Genomic DNA, 24,480 nt, shown 5'->3' on the forward strand with positions numbered 1-24,480 from the left:
CACTTGGATGTGTTAAATCTCATGCCTACTGTGAATTCAAATGATTCTGAAGCTCCCAGAGGTCCTTGGAAGTGATCTAACGTGTGCTTATGTACAGTTGTCTTTCACTGGGGGGCAATCACAATGGCTCAGTTCAGATGAATCTTACAAAAGGGGAATCTTTGTATTCCAGAGAAGGGCCACAAGGATGAACAGAGGGCTGGAGCACCTCTTCTGTGAGGACAGACTGAGAGAGTTAGGGCTGTTCAGTCTGGAGAAGAGAAGGCTCCAAGGAGACCTTCTTGTGGCCTTCAGAATGGGATCTACAAGAAAGCTGGGGAGGGACTTTTTAGGGTGTCAGGGAGTGATAGGACTGGGGAGAATGGAAAAAAATAGAAATGGTTAGATTCAGATTGGATGTTAGGAAGTTCTTCCCCATGAGGGTGGTGAGACCCTGGATCAGGTTGCCCAGGGAGGTGGTAGAAGCCTCATCCCTGGAGGTTTTTAAGGCCAAGCTGCATGTGGCTGGGAGCAACCTGATCTAGTGTGAGGTGTCCCTGGCCATGGCAGGGGGGTTGGAACTGGATGATCCTTGAGGTCCCTTCCAACCCTACTAATTCTATGATTCTATTTCTGGGTTGGGGCTCCTTCTATCCCTCTTGTTGCTGTAGTAAAGCTGATGGCCCTCACAACCTCACTTTTTTTGTGAAGAGCATAGCTGAGCAGCTGCACTCCCACCAGGTTGCTCCATAACTGTTCATCAAAGTGACACTTCACCTGCTTTAATGTACCTGAATCCTGCTGTGGAGGGGACTCCTGTGCTCCAGGAGACAGCATATTCTTTTGCAGTGCCAAAATAAATAGGGGGTAGGAGGAGACGGGGCTGAAAGGATTTTCTGGTGAGGGAATGTTTGGATTGTGAACTCTACAGGGGTTTGGATGGTATCCATGCTTGTGTTCTGAGGAGGCTGATCTCACTAACAGGGCCCAACAATAAATCAAGATTTGCAAAGAGAGATAAGGCTGCAGCCTGTCCAAAGCCAAAATGCAGCAAAGAGACTTGATAGGAGGTGCATGATCTATAAGAAAACATAGAGGCAATGCCCTTGGAAAACGTGCAAATAAGAGTTTCATAGAATTAATTGAGACACAAAATGACGAACAACTAATCTATAACCCAGACCAGTCCTTGCACTCAGCTTCCCCTTTCTCCTCTCAGCTCACTGACTGGTGCCAGGCCATGCTCCAGGTGTAGGGGCAGAATGGTATTGAAGCAAAACTGCCTCAGCCTTTGACTGAAGGATGCTGGTTCTCTGAGACTTTAATTGGTGCCTATCTCTCACTTGCATTTGAGGAGATGTTTGCTGTGGCAGTCCTCAGCTGCAGACCAGAATATATGGGAATTGCAACAATGCTCCCTGACAAAATGTTCTTCTCCAAGTTGAGCTGTTTTCTGAACAATGTGATACTTGTCAGAGGCAGTGTTTTCAAGGCACTGTGACAGAACCTAAATTGTATGTCAAGAGCTCAGTGACCCCTTTCCTTATAGTTTTTAATTCGGAGCTGTGCTGACAGCACTGCTCCATTGATCAGCTGCATGGATCACTGAACTGTGGCCTCACAGAGCAAACTTTGGGAAACTGCTACTAGAGCTCATGACTGATAGCTCCTGATTTGCTGCACTTAAGTGGTGTTCCCAGCAGTTCAGGGCACTGGGCTGAGTTTTCAGAGCTCTGACTTCATCTCTGGCTTTGCCATCTGTTTTTGTAGTGTCTTAAGCAATTACTTTTTTTCCACTTAGTCACTTAGTTGTTGCTTTTTTTTTTCCTTAAAGAGAGATAATTGGTAAAAGAGTTGATGAGGCTAGAGAGAGACTGTAATCCTCAAGTTCCACTCTGCTGCCTGAAGCTGGGCTTTTGTGCTCTGTGTTTGCTTCCATAAAGGGGAGATGTGAACACTCCACTCTGAAAGCTCTCAGACTGGGAGGCTCAGGGAATGCTCATGCAGTGCTCTGCAGAGGAACTGTGTAAGAATTTTCCAAGTAATAACCACACCTGCTGGCTTTGAGTCAAGCCCCTTCCACCCTTGCTCTTTCATTATTTCAAAATATAGTCTCTCTGTGCCACAGGGCTAAGACCACTGCTTGGAATTTTATAATGAACATTTCAGAGCTGTGCATGTGGTTTGCTTGATGATGATGACACTTTTCTCCTCTTGTTTTCCTTCTCCATACTGCTTTTGTTTCAGACTTGCAGGCTAAGTTGATACAGTGGGCTATGGTTTCACTGGCCCCTGTGGAATATTTTGTTTTGTCAGTGTCTTTGTGTCAGAGAACTACACAAAAAAACCCCATTATAGAATCATTAAGGTTGGAAAAGCCCTCTAAGATCATCAGGTCCAACCATCAACCCAACACCACCATGGCCATTAAACCATGTCTCCAAGTGCCATGTCTGCACTTTTTTGAGCACTCCCAGGGATGGTGACTCCACCACCTCCCTGGGCAGCCTTTTCCAGTGCCTGACCACTCTTGCAGCAAAGAAATTTGTCCTAATCTCTGACCTAAACCTCCCCTGGCACAAATTGAGGCCATTTCCTCTTGTCCTGTCTCTTAATTACTTGGGAGAAGAGAGACCAACTTCTACCTCACTACAACCTCCTTTTAGGGAGGTGTAGAGAGCAATGAGGTCTCAGCCTTCTTTTCTCCAGGCTGAACACCCCCAGCTCCCTCAGCTGCTCCTCACAAGTCTTTTGTTCTAGACTAGCCACATATGGCCAGGCAGCATCCTGGCACATGCAGCAAGCAGTTGGTTGCATCGGTGGGGTGGATGTATTGGTGTGGCTGAACATTTTCATTCTGCAGCATTTATTCTTTCTCAGTGTAGGAGGGCAAAAGGTGAAGTCCAAGCAATTTTAATTAGTCTGTGCTGCAGATAATCATAGAATCACAGGATCTTTTCAGCTGGAAAAGACCTTTAAGATCATCTGTCTTGGCTTCCTCACTGCTCCTGGATTTAGGTAAGCCATTGTCCTACAGGCTGATGCAAACCAGGACCATAGATGTGGGGGCCCAAGGTGGGCTGTGATTGTCCTGCCAGTCCAAACACCTTGGGTTTGGTGTGGAGCATCATATGGTGAAATGAGGTGTCCCTCTGAGCCCACACCTCCTGCTTTGGCAGCAGCACAGCATCCTTCTGCTCCATGTCAGGCTAATGAGGTGAGGGGCCCCGGGGGCCGAGAGCGCTGCCAGCATGGCTGTCAGCAGCTGACTCCTCGCCAGCCATCTGAGGCAGTTTGGCGCTGCAGGTCCAGGAGAGGCTGGAAACTAGAAAACCATGAACATGGTTCTGCCATCATCATCCTCCTCCTCCTTTCTGGTATTTATTAGTGTTTGCACATCTGGCCAAACTGTGCTGCAGCGTGTGCAGAGGCAGCTTCTGCCGGTGGGGGCTGTGGCCCCAGAGAGCCCTGCAGCGTCAGGGACACCTACAAAGTGGTGTAGAAATATAGTGGCAAAATGGAATATTGCTAAAGTTATTAACATGATATATGTATATTAATATATACATGTATTTTATATATATAAATTCTATCTGCTTTGAAGCACTTCTTCTAATTCTCTACTACAGATGCCTGATCATTTCCTGACGAGGGCTTTGGGCTTTTTTAAGCTTTTAGGAAAACTTCTCTTCTTCACAAAGTCCCTCAGGGCACATGACTTGGATCCACATTTTGATTACAAAAGCCAAGGACAAAAATAGGCAACACATTCAAAAAAGGCTAAAATTAGTCAGATTATCTGGAGAGAGGACCAGAGCTTGATTTGGATTTTCAGATGTGCTAAGGATTTAGATTTTTTCTCAGCGGCTGTTGGTGCTGGGAGGACTTTGCCATTAATGGGAATTGTCAGACAAATGCAGTTTGGAGCTGAGTTTTTTGTCCCAGACTTTCAGTGTTAGACATTCAAGATGGATGTATTTGGTCTGTAGGGCTGATTGGACGTTGCAGCTCAGAAATGATGGTGACACCGATTTTGTATGTTTACAGAACTGCAGAAGGTGCAATTTCCCCAATCCTTTGCTGGTGGAAGTAGGAAAATATCAAATATTTCTGTACAGTGTTCTTTGAAACATTTTTACACCTTACTAATTTACTTCTTAGCTCTGATGAAAGTGTATGGGGGAAGAAAAGAAGAAAGGAAAGGGAGGGAACATAGCTAGGAGGAAGGGGAAGCCCCAGTCTGACTTTTCAGGACTGTCTGAAACTGTCTGTTTCAGATGAAGCATTCTTGTCTGTCTTGATGAAGGACAGATCCTGTCAGATTAGAGGCCACTGTCACCCCATTTGAGTTGCAAAAAGGTTTGTGTAGTCTAATAATGCTCTGTAGCACTAAGGCAGACAGATGCAGCATTAGCTTCTGATCCAAGCAACCACCGTATTAATTGTCAAGTGAGCAGCAGCAGAAGCAGATGGTGAGATGAGGCAAGGATGCAAATGTTTGCCATTGATAGCTTTTACCTTTGTGTAATGGCTGTGGCTGGTGCTGGGCTGAGCTGGTGGGACCCCATGGCTGCCCAGCCACGCCAGCTGGTCCCTCCCCAGCCTGGCTGCCCAGGGAAGCTGCCCAGGGCTTGTCCACGCATGGCTGCAGGTGTGACAGGGATGGTTTGTGCTCTGATGCAATAGGACAACTTTCACAGAGAGTCAGCAGATTTTTGATAGTGACTGAGACCAACAGATGCAGCAGTCTGTGGTTTCCTAGCTAGGTCCTGAGTCTGTGAAAAACAAAGCACATCAATCCAGGGAAATATGCACACTTGCCATAAACTCACATCCCTGCTGCTTTGCTGTTTGGGGTTTCTGTTGGAGGAGGGTGCTGAGATCTCAGTGGGAGGACATTTGGCAGTGCATCCTCTTTGTTCCTCAGGGCTCCAGGAGGAACTGGGAAGCTCCTTTTAGCAAATATTGCTAAACAAGCCACCCAGGAGCTTATCCAGCAATACGAGGCATGAAATCAATGGCACATCCAACCCTCCTCGACATAAAAGGTGGCTTCCTTGCCAAAGTGATATTGCTGAAGCTTTCTCAGACATAGCTGCATGATTTGAGTAGACAGTTTTGTTCTGGCTCCAGTGGTCCATTTTGATCTTTCCAGTACCTATCAGCAGAGACAAGTGGGGAGTCACTGGGAGAGTATGCTGAAGGTATGTGTAAAGCACATTGGTTTTTTCACTTCCTCAGCCAGGTATGAAGTTTTTAGATGCTGTAACAGTGAGAAGCTGGTGTTGCTTATGGTGTTTAGTTCATTGGCAGTACATTTGCAAGCAATAAATCAGCTCACAGGCCTCCAAAAAGGCACCCAAACTCAGGGTGTATGAGAGCCTCCGGTAACAGTAACATGTTGGACATCCTCTGAGCTCTGAAACACTCTTGAATGGAGCCATAATTTTTGGTTTTAAATATCACTTCTGTTAGAAGGGGCCAGCTGTAAGGGGGGAGAATGGAGCAGGCACAGCCAGTTGCCTGTACTGGTGCCAGGGTACAGCTGCCCTGTTCTCCCATCTTCCTGATGCTGGCTGGGGGAACAAACAACCAACTGTTCATCTCCTTTGCTCCTGGTGCACAGGAATGAAATTGCTATCTTTGAGATGTTAATAACTGAAGCATGGTTGTTTGTTTTATTCTCCTCTGAACTCATCCTCTTGTGGTGGTTAGTGAAACCAGTCAGAAGGATTCAGACTTTTTGGGTTTTGGATTTGTTTTTTTTTAACCCTGGGAAAAGAATGTTTGCAAGGTCTGGCCTAAAGGTAGATAAAAACCCAGCTGCATGACGAGACACGGCACAACTGTTAGGCAAGAGGGAATGTGAGGATTAGTGTTGAAGGGACTGCTGAAAGAAAGAGGGATTTCATGGGAGAGGGAGGCTTGCCTGGCAGGGAGAAGGGAGGTTGTTCCAAACACATGGGGCAACCTAACCAGCTGCAGAAAACAGAAAGCAGCCAAGGGAAGTGGAAACCATGGAGGTAAGCTCTCCATGAAGATCTTGTGGGTTAGGCTGTCTGGCACAGTCTGTCCTCCACAGAGGTGCAAAGGGGATCAGATAGAAGAGGAAAGGTGGCTGGAGCAGCCTGAGAGAAAGGTGTTGGCAGCAGTTTACTGCTTTTGTTAAACATGTGTTTTCTGGTTTCATGCTAAATTCAAAGCACATCTAGAAGGAAGGGGAAATCTCCGTGTCACAAAAGTTTTAGCTGTGTATCCCAGTTCACAGTGAATTGGTTAAGCATCACTGAAACCATGAGAACTACACCAGCTAAGGACCCCAAAGTTTTTGATAAGCTGTTTGTTAGTTTCTATTTTGTTGTGAGGGAAATTGGCTTCTTTGTTTATTTCGTGTAGGAGAAGGAACATCTATACTATCTACACTATTCCAGTTTCAGTCTGTATGATTAGAGCCTAGAGAGAGATGAATGTTTCCTTTTGTTTCATGAAGAAAATGCAATTTAAAGTCCAAGTTTGTATTCAGGCAGATCATATATTAAAAAAAATCCCAGAAACAGTAGTTAAATATTAAGTCAGGATATTTTTTTGGTTGTTTTGTTCAGGCAAAGGTTCCTGCTAGAGTTTTGCACTCTAGAGAAACATCTCAGCAAACAAAACTAAGTGCTGTAGTCCACTTTGGTGTCCAGCCTTGCCCTTCATCTTTCTGCAGCCAGTTCATCACAAGTCTGAAGAATAACTGTTGGCAGCATAAGGAAGATGGGGAGTTCTTTGCAAGCTTGTGCAGTATCCAGTATTTAATGTTTCAGGGGGTCTGGATGTGCCTTTTGAAGGCTGCTATAAAGAAATAACTTCACATTTTCTGGCCTGTAAAATGTGTCTGAGGGTACAAACTAGTTAACTGGGAAGCTTTTTAGTGATCTTTATCATGAGGGTAGGATTTTATGAAATTTCCACTGCATTTATGTCTTTATGCAGGAATGAGTCAGCTTGTATAATAGTGGGACAAGGTGCTGGGTTTAGGACAACTGTTTTATGTGCCCTCCAGATTTTGGGGTGAGGCAAAGAATTGCAGCGGAGAAAGGATCCTCTCGTTTTTCTGGTAGTTTCACATTGCCTTAGAGCACTGGATCCTCTGTGTCTTAGACTCATAGAATCATTGAGGTTGCAAAAGACCTTTAAGATCATCAAGTCCAAGTGTAGCCCAACTACCATGACCACTAAACCATATCCTGAAGCACCACATCTGCCGTATTTGTAGTTCGTCGTCGTTATTTTGCTGCTCTGTTTCTCCAATCCATTAAGCTCATTAGTTTGCTGTCTCACATTTCTGCTGGATATGTAATTATTCATAACTTGGAGAGAAATCCTAACCTAAAAAGGAATCTGTGTGCAGCTGAGGACCACAGTGAAGGGCTCACAAGGGGCACTGCGATGCTTCGCTGCCTCTTTACACCCGCAAGTCTATCTGCTGCTGTGTGTCTCAGCCTCAACTGAGTCTCCTTCTGGGACTTGGAGTCTGGGACAGACTTTGACCTTCTATCACAGGTTTTCTGTCTCCTTTTTGCTTCGTGAGGGAGCTGCTTTTCTTCTGTGGAATCGGAGCTGGTTTATTAATGCTGTAGTGGCTGCTTATCTTTTGTGGTTTGGAGTAATGGAGGAGCTGAGCTAATGCAGGAGCCAGCAAGCAAGCCCTGGAATGTCTTGCCCTGACAAGATGATGTCAGCTGATACATTTGGAGATGGTTAAATGCAAGAAAGCTCTGCTTTTTGCCCTAGTAGGGTAGTGGGAGTCTGAAAAGGAAACTCAACCTGAGTGCCCACAGTGAGCACAGGCCGGAGGATGAGACTCTGGGCCAGGCTGCTGGGCTTGCAGCTGGAGTGAGATCCATGTTCATTTGCTGGACAAAGTATGGAAACAGTTATTTGGGGAAGAAAGGTAGCCTCCTGTGGAAAATACACTCCTAGAGAAAGCCTTCAACTGCTTGATAAAGTCCACTGTGAGTTTCTGGAGTGAGTTATCAGCATTTCTTCACTGTTTTTGGCTACCATGAATTCAATGAATGCCTGCAATACTGCTTTCTTTTTTACTTATGCATATATTTTGCTTTGTATATTTTGGCCTTTCTTCCTTTTGTTTTTGCTTTCTATTTTCTTCTTCTTCTTCTTTTCTTTCTTCCTTTATTTTCTATGAATCTGTGAAGCTGCTTAAAAGGAGTCATTCCTCTCCAAAGTCCACTGGTCTGGGCTTCAAAAGCCGACCTTTTTATCCACCTACCTTAGGCTAATGGATTGCACTGCTGCATTGCTGTCACTCATTGCATGGCTGTAGCTGACTGAGTAGGGGTTTTGGCAGCTTGTTTCTTGTCCATGCATTCCTTACTGCTTTCCCACCTCTTGTTTTATCACCCAAGTATTGCAACAGCAGCATTTGGAGCTTTTTGGGAAAGCTAGTTTTGTAGAAGCCAATTCCTTGGAAAAGCAGAGGGAGGAAATAAAAAGAGGGATACATGTGAGCTGTGGCTGAAATAATCCCTTGACATGCATTGAGGCTGATCATAAATATGTATGAGACAGGAGGAGTTTTTAGTAGCTGTGTTTTGCCTCTCTTGCCCCAAGCTGTCTGGAAAGAGAGTTTGTGACAGTCTGGGGAGCTCCAAACTTTAAACAAAAGGTGATTGTTATGAGTTTTAGAGAGGTTTACATATAGTTCTGTTAAAACACTCTGACGGCAGTCCTCCTGTGTCTTTTACTCAATCCATGCTAATCCTTCATCTTTAGGGCTTCAGCTACTCCTTCCTGTCATGCCCGGTACCCCCAAGGTGATCACCTCCAGTGTCTGGAGCAGGTGTTTAGCACACTACACTGGTAGAGCTCACCACACATTCTGCACTGCTGCTGCTAGGGCAGCAAGGAAGGGCCAGTGCAAGAGAAAACTCTCCCAGTGATATGTCTAATCTTTTCACTCTGTCCTTCAGGGGGACTTGTCATTTCCTGCTGCATGGGATTCTGCTACAGTTTCCAATGCTGTACTCTGATTTCTGGGAACATACTGGGAAAAGGAAAAATGTTTCTTTGTGCTGAATACACTGACTCTGCCTGCTGTCAGATTTCCTGCATATCTCTGTGAAATTCTTTTCCCAGATGATGAGAATGCAGTCATGAAAGGAACTTCTTCATTAATTCCTGGAGTTTGTAAATGCCATATAGAATTGAGTGGAAGTGAGTCAAAGTCACTTTGTCTTTCTCTTCATACAGATTTTTGTCTCCTTGTGGTTCTGTATTCTTTATAATGGCATCCTGGCATGCATCAAGAATGGTGTGGCCAGCAGGAGCAGGGAAGTCATTGTGCCCTGTGCTCAGCACTGTTTAGGCCACACCTTGAGTCCTGTGTCCAGTTCTGGGCCCCTCAGTTTAAGAAGGACATTGAGACTCATGAACGTGTCCAGAGAAGGGCAGTGAGGCTGGGGAGGGGTTTGGAGCACAGCCTTGTGAGGAGAGGCTGAGGGAGCTGGGTTTGCTTAGCCTGGAGAAGAGGAGGCTCAGGGGAGACCTTCTTGCTCTCTACAACTACCTGAAGGGAGGATGTAGCCAGGTGGGGGTTGGTCTCTTCTCCCAGACAACCAGCACCAGAACAAGAGGACACAGTCTCAAGCTGCACCAGGGGAAGTTTAGGCTGGAGGTGAGGAGAAAGTACTTCCCAGAGAGAGTTGTTGTCCATTGGAATGTGCTGCCCAGGGAGGTGGTGGAGTCATCATCCCTGGAGGTGTTCAAGAGGGGATTGGATGTGGCACTTGGTGTCATGGTTTAGTCATGAGGTCTGTGGTGACAGGTTGGACTTGATGATCTCTGAGGTCTCTTCCAACCATGGTGATACTGTGATTCTGGTATTTATACCTGTACAAAACCCAGGCTGGCTTTCCCCAGCAGTGTTCTGTTTTGAGCTTTTTAATAAAATATTCAAATGATGACATCCTAAGCTAAGGAGGATGACACTGGTCTGACACAAATGGGTCGAAACATGCAGTTCTCACTTGGGCATTGAGTCAAAGCTGGTTTCTCTACTGTTGTTGGGTACCCATATGGGCAGTGAGGCTCTTTCAACAGGGTGGGAGAGTTTGAATATTTGAGGAGCATTTTGCACACAGGATCTTGCTGGGCTTGAATCTGAGTTAGAAACCGAATGAAATTTAATCAGTGTTAGAAACAGCATAAATTTTAATCAGTCAGCCAACCAGCCATCACCAGCTTTAACCTTTCTTTCTGAAGGAAGTCCCAAAGTGTCATACTGCTAGCACAATATGAAGGCTTTTGTAATAGTTGCCAACAGCTCTGCACACTCCTGTGTTGAGGGCTCCTGAGCAGTGCACACACGCTTTGGGTAAGCACAGGTCTCTCCACTAACAGAGGAGTCACTAGATAGGCAGAGTAGTAGATGGCTAGCTAGATGGCCTGTACTATAGAGAAAGTCAGGTAATTTCTTCTAGTGGATCTCATTGACGTGCTCTGTTCTGGCCTTCAACATCTGTAATCCATAAACTAAAGAGAGAACAGAAGATGTAAGCCCAGAAGAATTTGATTCATCGATGTGCAAGAGGACTAATCATAGAATTGTTAGGGTTGGAAGGGACCTCAAGGATTATCCAGTTCCAACCCCTGCCATGGCCAGGGACACCTCACACTAGAGCAGGTTGCTCCCAGCCACATGCAGCTTGGCCTTAAAAACCTCCAGGGATGAGGTTTCCACCACCTCCCTGGGCAACCTGTGCCAGTGTCTCACCACCTCATGGGGAAGAACTTCTTCCTAACATCCAATCTGAATCTACCCAGTTCTAGTTTTGTTCCATCCCCCCAGTCCTATCACTCCCTGACACCTCCCCAGCTTTCTTGTAGCTCCCTTCAGATACTGGAAAGCCACAATAAGGTCTTCTCAGAGCTTTCTCTTCTCCAGACTGAATAGCCCCAGCTCCCTCAGACCGTCCTTGTAGCAGAGGAGCTCCAGCCCTCTGCTCATCCTTGTGGCCCTTCTCTGGACACACTCCAGCACCTCCAGATGCTTTCTGCAATAGAGGCTCCAGAACTGGATGCAATACTCCAGGTGGAGTCTCACCAGAGTGGAGTAGAGTATCTTCTAAAAAGCTCCATTTGAATTCACATTTCAGAGTTAGGTTTGTTTACTGATATCCCTGTCTGCATGCACTGACACTAGAAAAGCAAGCATGGCAGTGCATTTGCTTTGTTTGGGCCTTCCATTCTATGGACAAGCTAATAAGCAATACAGAGACTTCTGGTCATCCTTCCTGTGTTTGTATTTCTTTTTGTTAAAAGTTCAGGTCAGCTGGGACACGCTTTTGGGTCATTTGTGGTATGACCAGAAAGCAATCTGAGCCTTTTTTTAATGAGCTCATCCATGTCTTCTGGGTGCAGCAGCCTTGAAATCATGTGGGATCTAGCACTGCCCCTGTGATTTTTATTTCATTTTGTTTTAAGTCATGTGGAAGTGAAAACTTGATCTTCTTTTAAGAAATAGTTAGAGGCTCCTTCCCATAAATGTAGCTGTTGAAGAATTGCATCATCATGCTCTTTCAATCCCAGTTGGTTTTAGTTCTGGTTTGGAACACAAACTGGTGTGATGTAATTGCCTTCCTCTGATGATTTTTTTACCTTGGTGTATTCCATTGCTGGCTTGTGTGCATGCATTTTATGTGCTGTCATTAGGAACACTGTAAAGCTCTGGAGAGCCAGCCTTGGAAGCCCTTCTGGATGTATCATTGTTTTTTTATTTGTGCATGGCAATTGCAGCAGCCCATTAGGGGCCTGTAATTCCTATTGAGCATAGAATGGGCTTCTCATCATTTAATGTGGAATGTGATTCTGCTCCTCGCTCCAGCTAAAATCTGCTTACTGTTGTGATTGCCATCCCTGGGCTCCACCCTGCCTTTCACCACCTGCCACTTACCAGTAATTCCTCTGGCAATAAGACTGCAGCCAAAACTGTCAAATAAATTGGCCCTTTTTTTTTTTTTGACAGAGAGAGCCTTCTGATTATTATTCTTATTTTGTGGTGATGTCAGAGTTCCAAGGGTAATCATTCACTGGGGGGGGGGGGGGGGGGAGAGTATGTTTTTCTTTGGGCCTTGCATCACCCTCTCATTTTCAGTCTGTGTTTCAGCAGCAATGATTGCTCACTCCAAGTATGCATTATGTGGATTTGCTATTACTTGGTTCCATCACTTTTTGTGAGCACATCATTCCATTTCTAGGAAGGAGAGGATTCTTTATCCAGAAAATAAGCCAAGGGCTGACAACAGGCCAACTTGTTTTTCTCCCCAAGAACATACTAGTTTATTTGTTGCCATCTTAGGGGTGGGGGGGGAAAAAAGAGTTTTCAATTCCTTAGTGTGCTCTTGGAAGTGCACTCCTAAGATGCATGGAAAGAGTGTTTCTTACTACTGGGAACACTGTTTCCCTTCTTTCTTTTTGGGTGTTTATTATAATTTCATGTATATAAAGTGAAACTTCAAACTTCCTTCTCATTCTGATGCTGGTGATGCTGTTGACTCCCACACAAAACAGCCCCAGTTTAGTCATGGTAGAACAGTAAGAGGAGCAATGTCTATGTGTTGGTGCCTAGCATTATAAGACAGCTGCTAGGTTTTTATTCTCTTTGTCACAGTAAAATTTTAAACTACCATTTACAGCTGCTTCCTTGAAGTCAGCTTACAGGGGCAGGAAGAGCAAGTCACACCCCCTAGGTGCCTGTATGATGCACTCGTAGGTATTTCCTGGACACCAGGCCTCATGTAAATGCAATTGCAGGGAATATATTGCTAAGACAGTGGATTTGAGATTTTTCAAGCGCTGTCTCACTGGTATCAACTTCATCTTGTCATCCTTTATCAGTCCTAACAGTCTCAAGCTGCACCGGGGGAGGTTTAGGCTGGATGTGAGGAAGAAGTTCTTCATAGAAAGAGAGATTGGCCATTGGAATGTGCTGCCCAGGGAGGTGGTGGAGTCACCATCACTGGAGGTGTTTAGAAAGAGACTTGATGGGGTGCTTGGTGCCATGGTTTAGTTGATTAGATAGTGTTGGATGATAGGTTGGACTTGATGATCTCAAAGGTCTATTCCAGCCTAGTCTATTCCAGTCTAGTCTAGTGTAACCAAGGCTTTGCTTTAAATGCTCTGCTGGGTGCAGTTACTGCTTCCAATGACTTAGGTGGCCTGGGCACTGTAGGTCAGTGGCCTGTGGTGACCGTGGTCATCAGTGACTCCAATGGAGAGTTCCTCCAAAGACATAGAGAAACACCACACGTTTGTGGGATGAGGCCTCAAGAGAGATTTGAGCTGATGCCAGCTCCCAGGAGTCTGCAGCAGTGGTTTCCTATCTCCTGCTTCCCTGTCTCTTTGCCTCAAACTCCCTCCTGCCCTGTTTTCATTTCTCATTTTACACATTTATCTGGCTATGTTAGATTAGAAGCTCCTGAGTGCAAGCATCTTAACAATTTTTAATAACTGAAACCAGCTCTGCACACTCTGCACACAACGGTATCTGGTGCTTTCAGCCTTTTTATTCCCAGACATGAAGGTTCTCAGCAAAGGAACGAGGTTACTGTGGCACAGGGTAGATTTTGGTGAAGAGGAGACAGGAGAGCTCCCTATTTACAGTCTCCTGCTTTCCAGGATCCACCAAAAATGCCATTGCAAAGAACTGTTAGTCCAGGAACATGTGCAGTTCCTGGCAGTCATGCATGTGGTTGTAGAACTACTTGAAAACTGCACATTGCCTCTACTATATCCAGACCAGACTCCACACTGATTCCTATAGGAATGAGAGCTTTTGAGAGGCATGCTTTATTTATAATGGGTAAATATTAAAAGATTCATGTATTCCATATTTAAAATACAGCTGATATCAATAATAGAAATATATCCCCCAGGAAGAGGAGCTCCTCCACCACTATCATTTCCTCATCTTCCTCTGGACTTGGTTTTGGAACAGGTGGCCCAGGGAGGTAGTTGAAGCCCCATCCTTGGAGATATTCAAGGTCAGGTTTGAGCAACCTGATCCAGTGGAGGATGTCCCTGCTCACTGCAGGGGGATCGGACCAGACAACCTTTGGAAGTTCCTTCCAACCCAAACCATTCTATGACCTTACACTGAAAGCATGCTTAAGAGACCACTAGACACTTAAAGCAATATAGGTCTTATTTCTAAAGTGTGTCATTTAAAACCCCCAAGGGCTGATTATTAGGAGGTCAGACTAGATGACCTTTGGAGGTCCCTTCTGACCCAGCCCATTCTATGATTTGTGTATTATTATTCTTATTAGATCATAGCTCCTCTTTTGTCCCCCTTGACTCTTGTGATCTCTTACACTTTGCAAGTCTGGACTGATATCTTTTGCTTCAGTGAGCTATATGCTGGAGGTATCTGCGGTGTGGTTCCATAATGTGGTCATCCCTGGAAGGAGGGAGGTTGTTGTGAAATACTTTGGATCACTGATGGGCTTAGAGATGTCTCAGACAGCTACAGATGTGATAGCAAAAAAAAAGACCTGTAGCCATGGGATGTTTTTCATGAGCTCCATTGTGATGTAGACAGCTTTGCTGTCATTTTGGAGACCCTCTTTCTGCCTGGAGAAGAGGAGGCTCAGGGGAGACCTTACTGCTCAATACAACAACCTGAAGGGAGGTTGTAGCCAGGTGGGGGTTGGTCTCTTCTCCCAGGCAATCAGCACTAGAGCAAGAGAACACAGTCTCAAACTGTGTCAGAGGAAGTTTAGGCTGGAGGTAAGGAGAAAGTTCTTCCCAGAAAGAGTTATTTGCCATTGGAATGTGTTGCCCAGGGAGGTGGTGGAGTCAACGTCCCTGGAAGTATTCAAAAAGGGATTGGATGTGGCACTTGGAACTGTGGTTTAGTTTGTCATGAGGCATTGGGTGACAGGTTGGACTTAATGATCTCTGAGGTCTCTTCCAACCTTACTGATTCTATGAAAAGGCTGCATGTGGCTCTGAGCAGCCTGATCTAGTGTGAGGTGTCCTGCCTATTGCAGGGGGGTGTTGGAACTAGATGATCCTTGAGGTCCCTTCCAACCCTAACAGTTCTATGATTCTATGATAGTCCTAAAAACTGTGTGAAACACATATCCTGAAAATGTGGACAAAGTAATTCTCTCTCTTGTTTTGGTGTGTGTGTCTTTCAGCCATGGAAGAGTTAATAGTTGAGCTGCGCCTGTTTCTTGAACTTCTGGACCACGAGTATCTAACTTCTACTGTCAGGGAGAAGAAGGCAGTAATAACGAACATTCTCCTGAGGATACAGTCATCAAAAGGTCAGTGGCAGGGTGGGTTTTCTTGCAGGCAGAATGCTCTGTGAAGAGCCCTAAATTGAAGCAAGACAGAAAGCCAGGGTGAAGCCAGAGTGTAACTTTCTTGAATGCTTTCCTTCACGCTGAGCAGTAAAATAACAGCAAGAGGCGGACTGGAAGTTTCTTGGATACAGATGGGGGAATCCAGCCACAAAATTATGTGCTGGATAGAACGTTTTTCTCTTCTGCTGATAGAGTGGTTACTTCATTTCATTTGTGGCAGCAGTGCTATTTATGAATCCTGATGGAAAAGTAATGCTGCATCAGGGAGTGCTGGCTATAACAGCACTGTGGAGAAGTGTGTGGGTGCTGCATGCTCACCTCTGTTCAGTGACCCAAATCCATCAAAAGGCTCCATACTGAAGTGGGCTCTGGTGTATGGCAGAGAGCTGAGTGCCAAGCCAGAGCTGGGAAATTGCTGTATTCATGTTTGGGTTTGATTTTGCAATTAGAGTTATATTCACTTTCCCTTTTTCCTCCTCTCTAAAGCAATTTTGATTGCACACTTGTTTTTATCTGTGTCAAGATTATGGAGCTGAATGAAGTATTAATGATCCACTCTGTCCAGCAACCTTCCCAGAGAGCTTGCATGAAGAACATTCATACCAGACTGTAATACTTCCTTACAGCACCTTTCTGTTGGGAGTTGCATCTGGGCTGTAAGAGCTCTCTCTCTCTCCTACATGTGACAGAAATACTGGCAGTGCAAACCCTCAGTGTTTAGAGTATTGAAATACACCAGAGTGCATTGAAGAAGAATGTCACATTGTGAGCAGCTGTATTTCTCATGATTTATTTGTCCCTCAGTGCTAAAAGGACCCAGTCTTGCTTGATGCAGTCTTTCCCCCCTTCAGTGGAGAAATTTGCCACAGAATTCCAGTTCAAGGAGACCAGCATGAAAATAGTGATTGTCCTCCTTTCCATTTTGACATCCTTAGAGACCCATCACTATTTTTCCTTCACTTCTGAGTGAAGGAGGCAATTTCACATATTGTGGAAGGAGGCTTCATGCCCCCAAAGCTGATCAACATACACCAAACTCCCCCAATCCAAAATCTGTAGGCAGGAACCTCCGATTTGCTAGGTTTAGAGACAGCTGAGCTGTATTTTACAGTAGTTCAAAATAACCTTGGCAGTGTTCCTCTGACTCTGCATGTTCTTCTGGTAATCTTTTCAACTAGATTTATTAAGAAGAAACATTTGGCTTCCTCAAGGAGTCAGATGACATTCTGTTCCCAACTTTGCAAACACAGGGAAAGGTTGTCATGTCCTTTCATTCTGGTTTAGGGACGGTGCTGCAGGACACAAAAGCTACAGCTGTGCTAGGAAGTTCAACAGTGAGGAGTGTGTTTCTGGACCCTGGAACTCACTCATCTGTGCTATTAAATTATGGAGTGGTCCTTGGAATAGGTTTGGCCTGAGCTGATTTGTCTCTTCCATCAGTTCCTAGGCACGATTTGGGAGTTAATAGAGACAAAGTACTGCTCCAAGAAGTTCAAAATCATCACCCTCCACCTTGCTTTGGAAGGGTGAGAGATTTTAACCATATGGATATCAATTTCTCCATACCAGAGCACCTTTCTAGGTGTGTTTAATTAATGAATGTAGATGTGGCCAAGGATAAAAAGACCCCAGGACCACAGCTCTCTGCCTTTCAGCTCATACCAGGTAGGTTTTAAAGCCTATTACAGGACCTCTCATAAGATCCATTACAGGATCCACCCATTAATAAGATCTAGATGACATCCATATATTAAGTGGTAGGGCTTAACTCAGTGCAGTTGTTAGTGGAACATGTTATCCACTTCTCTCTCTTACATTCAACAAGACAAAGCTTGGACATTTCAGAGAAAAGTACAAGTGATTAAAGGATCCAGAAACAAGCCTTTAAATTATCCCAAATGATGTATCATAATTCATCTTCATGTAGGAAGCTGTGACTGAGAATGAGCTCTCAAACTTACCCGAGAGTAAGTGCAATGGCTGAGTGTTTGCCTCAAAGTGGAAGGGAAGCAAATGTTTTGAGCACTGAAACTATGAACTAATGGAAGGACTTGGTAAGTTCTGCATGCCACTGCTGGCATTTTATCAAGGTGGAATATTTTGCTCAAAGATATGCTTCAGTTCAAACAAGAGCTATTTCAAGGAAATCCCACAGTTCAGTTAAGCAAGAGGTCATAGGACTATGCTTTATGTGCCCATAAAGTCTAGTTTATAAAACTGCACTTTAAATGGAGTTAAGTCAGCATGGCCTCTGAAAAAAGCATCCAGTTTCTCTCCCCAGGCTACTCATTGTGTAGTGCATCTTCCTTTCTGCTAGCACAAGCATTATTTGCCCTTCTTTTTGCTGGTTTAGTCCTCACCAGTGTCATTTCCCTGGTCTGGTTCAATCTGAGGCCACACAAATGCTTATGCTGGCTCAGAGGAGAGGTTGGTGCTGGGACAGGAACAAGGCAGGGAAGGAGGAGAGCTGCCTCCTTGGGAGCTCTGCCATCCCCTGCAAACTTTGGGTGTGTGTGAAATTACCCAGGGAGTCATAGACTCTGCTGGAGCTGCCCCTGCTGCTTTTTGTGTAGCGATAACACTCAGGCCTCCCATCCCTCTGAAACTCTTCATCTCTTCCTTAAAATGAGAAGCAGTAAAAGCTGCACAGCCCTCAGCACGCTGTAACTAAGCCGAACTGTCCTTCGCAGGCTGTTTTTCCAAGTGTTGTTTCACTCCACCCACACAACTCCAGGAGAGCTCTGGGGTCACTGGCACAGCTGAAGAGACCTGAGGACTGTGCCGAGGTCAGACCCTTTGTATGTGTTTGCAAAAATCAACTGTGTGAATCCAACAGGATATTTCAGCTGCTAGAGCAAACCCACTTCAGATTAGTTGGGGGAACAGTAATGAAGGATCTGGGCAACTGGGAACTGGCCGGGTTCTTTGTAACATCTGGAAGTGGAGAACGATGTTTTCCTTTGTTAAAGGTGTGGAAATTGTTATAATGGGCTGGTTGGCTTTTAGTAAAACTCTTTAAACTCAGTAAGTTCTTACTTGGGGAATTCTTTAGAGCTCTTTTGCCTTGTTCTGTTCCTCCTCCCAAGCACACACAGTTCCCCTTCATTTAGTGGCTATCAAGCAGAGGGAACTGGGCCAGGCAGCTTTGTTCCTTAGGTCATAGCTGCCTGGCCTTGACCTGCCGCACGCCCAAACCAGTGGTTGGCTCTGAACTGCTGGCAAAAGTGGACGCTTCTCTTCCTTCCTGAGTCTTGGCCTGCCCAGTGGGTTGTAGGTCTGAAGAAAACACTTGGCATTTCCTTCTGAAACTCAGACTTTCTTCTTAAAAACAAAGACACAATCAGTTTGTTTTGGAGTAAGAACTTTGCTGGATTTAGTCACTGCACAGGAGTGTCACCAATGCCTGTTCCCTTCAGAGGTGCCTATGCCAGAAACCTCTGGTGCTCACCTCGCTGTGTCATTTGGCAGGAGAAGATGCACCTTGGAGCAGGATCCTAGTTAAACACACAGTTTAAAAGTGAGGAAAAAAGTAGGTTTATAGAGTCTGTAGAATTCACTTGGAGTATTGCAATTGTGGTGGTGTTTTTTTCCCCAGTTAAAAGCCTTTCGTGTTTGACTCCTGGTTGGTAGGGAAAGCGTGGCAGACTTGGGTAGGGATATCAGTGAGAATGTGGATTCCTCCTACATAAAGAGGAGGAAATGACAAAAAACAACCCTCCAAAAAAACAACCAACACTGGAATGTTTTCCAAGACTAATCTCCCCTCTTGATTTGTACAAGGAAAGAAGAATCCGTGGCCCTTAGAGCCAGTTTATTTTATCAGTGTTGTTTTTTAGTCCATGACTTCACAGCCAGTGGGACTGCAGTGTTATGACAAGAAACATTTCATCATTTGTTGCATTTTTGAGAATTACATGGTCTTGACCAAAAGACATCCATTTGACTATGTAAATAGATATTTTAAGTAAACTAAACACTAGGAGCTAAATTCAGTGGAGGGGTAAGCAGGCTACAATCCATTGACTGAATTTTCGCCAGGACATTCAGGGGCTGCATCCTAATCTCCCTTTCAATGTTCAGGAAAATAAACACTGTTATGTTCACTGTGAGTTCAGCTTTGATTTCAGTCGCTGTGTCAGAACCTCTGCTCCCTTGGGAGTGAGATGTGATAGTGATGCAGAGGACCCTCAAGGCAGCTTTTACAGCTCCCTTCCCCTTTCCAGATCCGTCTGTAACCAAAAAAAATGAGAGGAAGAAGGAAATGGCAGGAAAACAGCTGCAGGGTCAGAGGTGATGGTGGCAGCAGGGAGCCCAGGGAACATGGGCCCCATGGACTTGGCTAAATAGCTGCCACCATTTCTGCCAGGAAGAGACACAGGCCAGGTCTCTTCTTCTGCCCTTTCTCCCACTCCTGTGCCACGAAAGGTTCCCCTCATCAGACAGTTTTAAGATTCAGCTTGACATGGTGCTGGGTCAGCTCACAGAAGAGTTGAAACTAGCTCTAGTATTATCTAGAAAGGTTGGACCAGATGATCCTTGAGGTCCCTTCCAACCTGGCATTCTGTGATTCTATGATTTTGGACTCTATTCTACATGATGACCTTGCCCACCCAAAATGTGCCACGGGAACATGGGTTGCTCATCTCCTCTGGTTGAAGGCCCTGTGTGGTCCCTAGTGTGGTATCTCCTCCTCATAGATGGTTTTGTCTGTGTGGTAGATGCCTGGCAGCAGGGTTGGACTTTCAGCTGTTCAAGTCTCTCAGTTCTAGATGGATGGACAGTGCAGAGTGATTTCCTGAAAATGTTTTCAGTGTCTGGTATTTGTTGATCCAAAGAGCATATATGTCATTATCATATAGGGTAAGTATGTGTTTGTTCTGCTTGATTAAATTCCTGAATTCCCAGCATTCTTCCAGTCCTGCCTCAGTAACTGTGCTTGGGGGGTAGGCTGTGAGCAGCACTGGAGCCAGACTTTGGTGTGGAACAGCTGAATGCTGGTGTCCATGTGGAAGAAACGTCCTGTCTGCGCTCACAAAAGCATGGATTGATGTCTCTTGCTCTTCCACAGGTTTTGAAGTAAAAGAACATGTACAGAAGCAAGAAGTCACCAACAGTTTGCCAGCACCTCCTCAAATGCCTCTGCCAGAAATACCTCAGCAGTGGCTGGTGAGTGTTAATGTAAATATATAGAGATAGCTAAGAGAGAATATGATAAGCACTAACAAATGGCTACAAGGGGAGGGAGCCTGCAGGTTCAGGGAAACGATTATTCCTCTCACCTCCAATCTACTTAAGGGAATTGGGTTCCACATGCAGAATTCTCTCTGGTGAAACAAGCCACCTACAAAGGCTGTGGATTTGTAACCTTTGGCAAGTTCCAAAACTCTAGTGGCAAAAGCCTGAGCAATTTAACCTTAACTTCAAAGGTTGTCCTGCCTTGTGTGGAGGTTGGCTTGGCCAAGGCAACAGTTCCAGCCAGTTTCATACAGTTTTCACACTCAGCTTTTCCTGAGCATGATCCTTATGGGAAAGGCTCCCTCCTGATAGCTGAAAAACAGAGGGGCAGTTTGAAAATGAAGAAATTCTACTCTCTTGGTGTTTTATTTTTTAGAGTCTTCAATGCCTTGCTGTGCTCAGCCTCTGGGTGGGAAATTCCCTTCAGAACAAGTGGAAGTGCATGTTCTTGGAGATGTTTATAGCAAAGATACTGGCTGAGGTCTGTAATTCAGTGCCCCCAGTTGGGAGCAGCTGTCTTGTTACAGAATAAACTCCCACCAAGTTTTGATGCTCCTCCGTTGCTGGCTTTGCAGTGGATTTGAAGAAAACATTTTCCACATTTGTCTGAGAGCTGCATAAGCAGATTGTAGCTTAGCCTAATGAAAGGTGAACACATCCTTAGCCCTAATACTGATCAAATATCCAGAGGCTGGTGAGAGGCCTCAAGCAGAAGCCCTATGAGGGGAGGCTGAGGGAGCCTGGAGAAGAGGAGGCTCAGGGGAGACCTTCTTGCTGTCTACAACTGCCTGAAGGGAGGTTGTAGCCAGGAGGGGGTTGGTTTCTTCTCCCAGGCAACCAGCACTAGAACAAGAAGACACAGTCTCAAACTGTGCCAGTGGAAGTTTAGGCTGGAGGTGAGGAGAAAGTTCTTCACAGAAAGAGTTGTTGGCCATTGGAATGTGCTGCCCAGGGAGGTGGTGGAGTCACCATCCCTGGAGGTGTTCAGAAAGGGATTGGACATGGCACTTGAAGCCATAATTTAGTAGTCATGAGGTCTGTGGTGACAGGTTGGACTTTGACCTTTAAGGTCTTGTCTAACCTTATTGATTCTATGATCTTTTTATTAATTGGTGGAAATTTAGTGCATGGTGATAAGGACAATCCATGGAGACCTGCAGGTTTGAAGCAGGAAGCAGAGATACACTTTCTGGGGCAGAACAACTGGATGACTGATGCTGCTTCAATTCAGTGTGTTACTTTGTTATCCCATTTGTGCCCAGTAGCATTTTAGGAATTGATTTATCAGATCAAACTCTTGGGGGGGGTTTCTTTGGAATAACTTTTCTTTGATGGTGAACAATGCTGTGTATTGCAGACCAAGGTAAAAACCCGACAAATGTATTACAGGGATTACCTCAAGCAGAATCTCTCCCTAAGCATTGGCAGCTTTTGGCTTGTGGCTTGAAAAAGATTGGGTTTTTTATCTTAGCTTTTCAAGTTTAATTCTATCTACTGTAATGAGAGGTGCTGAGATCATTATAGGAAGGGAGTGTTTATCCTAGAAACATTCCTATCCAGAGCTGATGCATATGCAGCAGCAAGATTCAGCTAAAAGGGGTGCTGTAAGATAATCTTGCATAGATTTGAATGGATGCAAAACTGCTGTTATTAATACACAGGGAAACCTGGAGAATCCATTTCATGGTCAGCAGTGCCTGGAAGTTATTTTTTCCTCTTTAATTCAAGATGCATATAGCATCAATTACAAGGGATGGAGTTAATGAGAGGCAGGAAAGTGATGCAGAATGCACAGGCTCCAGGTGTTAGCTTCATAAACCGAAGCCAGTTGAGACCTTTGTACATATTTCTGTAGGTTCAGTTTAAGAAACTGGCTCCCAGGACTCAGGCTGGGTTTTTTTTAAAGCTAGCTGACCTCCTTTTCCTCTCTCATGCACTAATGTGTAAATTCCCTTAGAGCTGGTACAGCTGCAGCAAGTGAAAGTGTGAAGTACCAGTTAGGTCCAGGAGGTCAGCACTGGTGTTTGCAGTAGCTCAGTTTGGATTTCTGGCTAACAAACATTTCTCTGAGCTACAGTGAGAATTGCTGTGGAAGCTGACACAGAGCAGGCTGATCTGGAGCGCCATTTTCCCATGCTGAGCCTGGCAAAGGGGAGTTTGTGCACATCCCTGCCCTCTGACCTGCCCATAACATGTGGATGCTCTCGTCCCAGTGAAGTCACCAAGCTGAGATGGTTTTTCCATAGTTGAGGAAGCTGATTTCTGCCAGTTTTTCTGCAACTCTGTTGCTGCTGTCAGGCAGTGGTAGCTTTTAGTTCCCTTTCTGGTGGTGTTGCCACGTTGAGATCAGCCAGGAAACGTCCCAAGCCTCTCATTGTCTTGTATTACCCAAATACAGGTTAGGAGTGGTGCTGTGTTAAGGCGGAAGCACACCGTAATTTGAGAAAAAGATGACAGACTGCTGCTGTCTTCAAAAGACCAGGTGGAGTCAGAAAGGAAGGACAAAACCATCAGCTTTTTGACTTTTGAACACTGGGGCAAACTCAAAGCCCAGTCTGACTGTTAAAGACTTCTCCTGAAGTCATGCTGAGCTGTTTTTTGGGAACCTTTCTCTATTAGATGCCTCTTTGCTACCCCCTTATTGGGTATGGTCAGAGACTGTCATAGCATCTGTCTTTTGCAGAGGCTGGACATCAGTGGCAGTGTCCAAGATGTAGTTTTCCCTCACTGTCATGCTCCTGCACAGAGATTTTCAACCTACCCTGAAAGAATGGACTCCTAAAAACATGTAGCTGACAGAGGCAGTCTCTGTAAAACCTGTACAGGCTTACAGTGCTCAAATACTGAGCTGCCTTGCCCAGCCACTTTTCATAGACAGCACTTTCATAGCTGAGTGGAAGAACCCCAGGGCCCACCAGGAGCTATAGGACCTTCTGCTCCAGGTTGCCCCTTCTTCACATGGCAAGGTGCAAGTCCTGTTGTATGGCACCTCTTTTTGCCAGCCATTCAGGGCAGAAACCATTTCCCGCTTGCTGAATAACATCTCCTGGTGGCCTCAGCCTGCAGTGGAAGCACAGCCTGCTGCTGGGGCATAGGAATTATCTAGAAGTGGGAATCAATAACTTTAAATAAACTCTCCACAGTTTTAAAATCAATGGGTTTAGCACATCAGTTATTGAACGTGATGGAAATTAAAGTTTCATTTACACCAGTGTTCCTCTTTACGGCACTCAAGGGATTCCACCTTCAAAAATGTTTAGTCTGAGTTGATGTTTAAGCTTTTACTTATGTAAAGATGTGTGGGTGGGAAGGAATTCAATACTCCTTCAAGTAGTGCCAGGAGCCAGAATGATGTGTGGGCAGGTGCTGTGCAGGGTTTCCTTTGTAAATCTGTAAACCTGCATATTTGCACAGGCCAGATCTTGTGTCAGTTTTGTTATTCATCAGCCCATGAACAAAGAGTATAAAATTCATTTGATTTGGAGACATGCTGTTAACAGTTTAAATGAATTCTTCAGTTATTAAAGCACCTTAAAGCCCAGAGGCTTTTCCTGGACTCTGTGGGCTTTGGACCAGGTCTTTAAACTGAGGGACAAAGTTAGACCCTGCATACACCTGATGGAAGCCAATCACTAAGCATACAGTCTCTCAGTAGTGCTCCTTTTCTCTATGCATTCCCTTGCCTACACCTGGTCTAGGAGACTTCTGTCAGGCTTAGAAAGCACAAATCCTCCTTGCTTTAGGCTGTGCATGCAGCTCCTTCAGATGGCCAGCAAAGCAAAAACTGCAGATTAAGGATGTGAGTTTAAGGGCACCTTGGAGTCCTGCTTTTGCCTGGGTGCATTCATATGTTCATGCTCACATGAGTATGGTTTGAGCAGCTAGGGAAGCTTTG

The 24,480-nt window shown here is 45.1% G+C and overlaps 1 protein-coding gene across 2 annotated transcripts in view; it reads left to right on the forward strand.

The window, feature by feature from the left end:
• Positions 1-24,480, forward strand: part of AFAP1 (actin filament associated protein 1) — a 105,304-nt gene that overhangs the window by 29,798 nt on the left and 51,026 nt on the right. For both annotated transcript variants that reach the window (XM_068149670.1, XM_068149671.1), the window contains 2 exons: positions 15,183-15,311; positions 20,419-20,516. In XM_068149670.1, the coding sequence (XP_068005771.1) occupies positions 15,185-15,311; positions 20,419-20,516 (225 nt within the window). In that variant the 5' untranslated portion in view covers positions 15,183-15,184. Of the gene's footprint in view, positions 1-15,182; positions 15,312-20,418; positions 20,517-24,480 lie in introns of those variants that run through there.

The sequence above is a fragment of the Melanerpes formicivorus genome, unplaced genomic scaffold (genome assembly GCF_026170545.1).
Source record: "Melanerpes formicivorus ecotype bairdi unplaced genomic scaffold, bMelFor1.0.p_v2 SCAF_18, whole genome shotgun sequence".
NCBI lineage: Eukaryota > Metazoa > Chordata > Aves > Piciformes > Picidae > Melanerpes > Melanerpes formicivorus.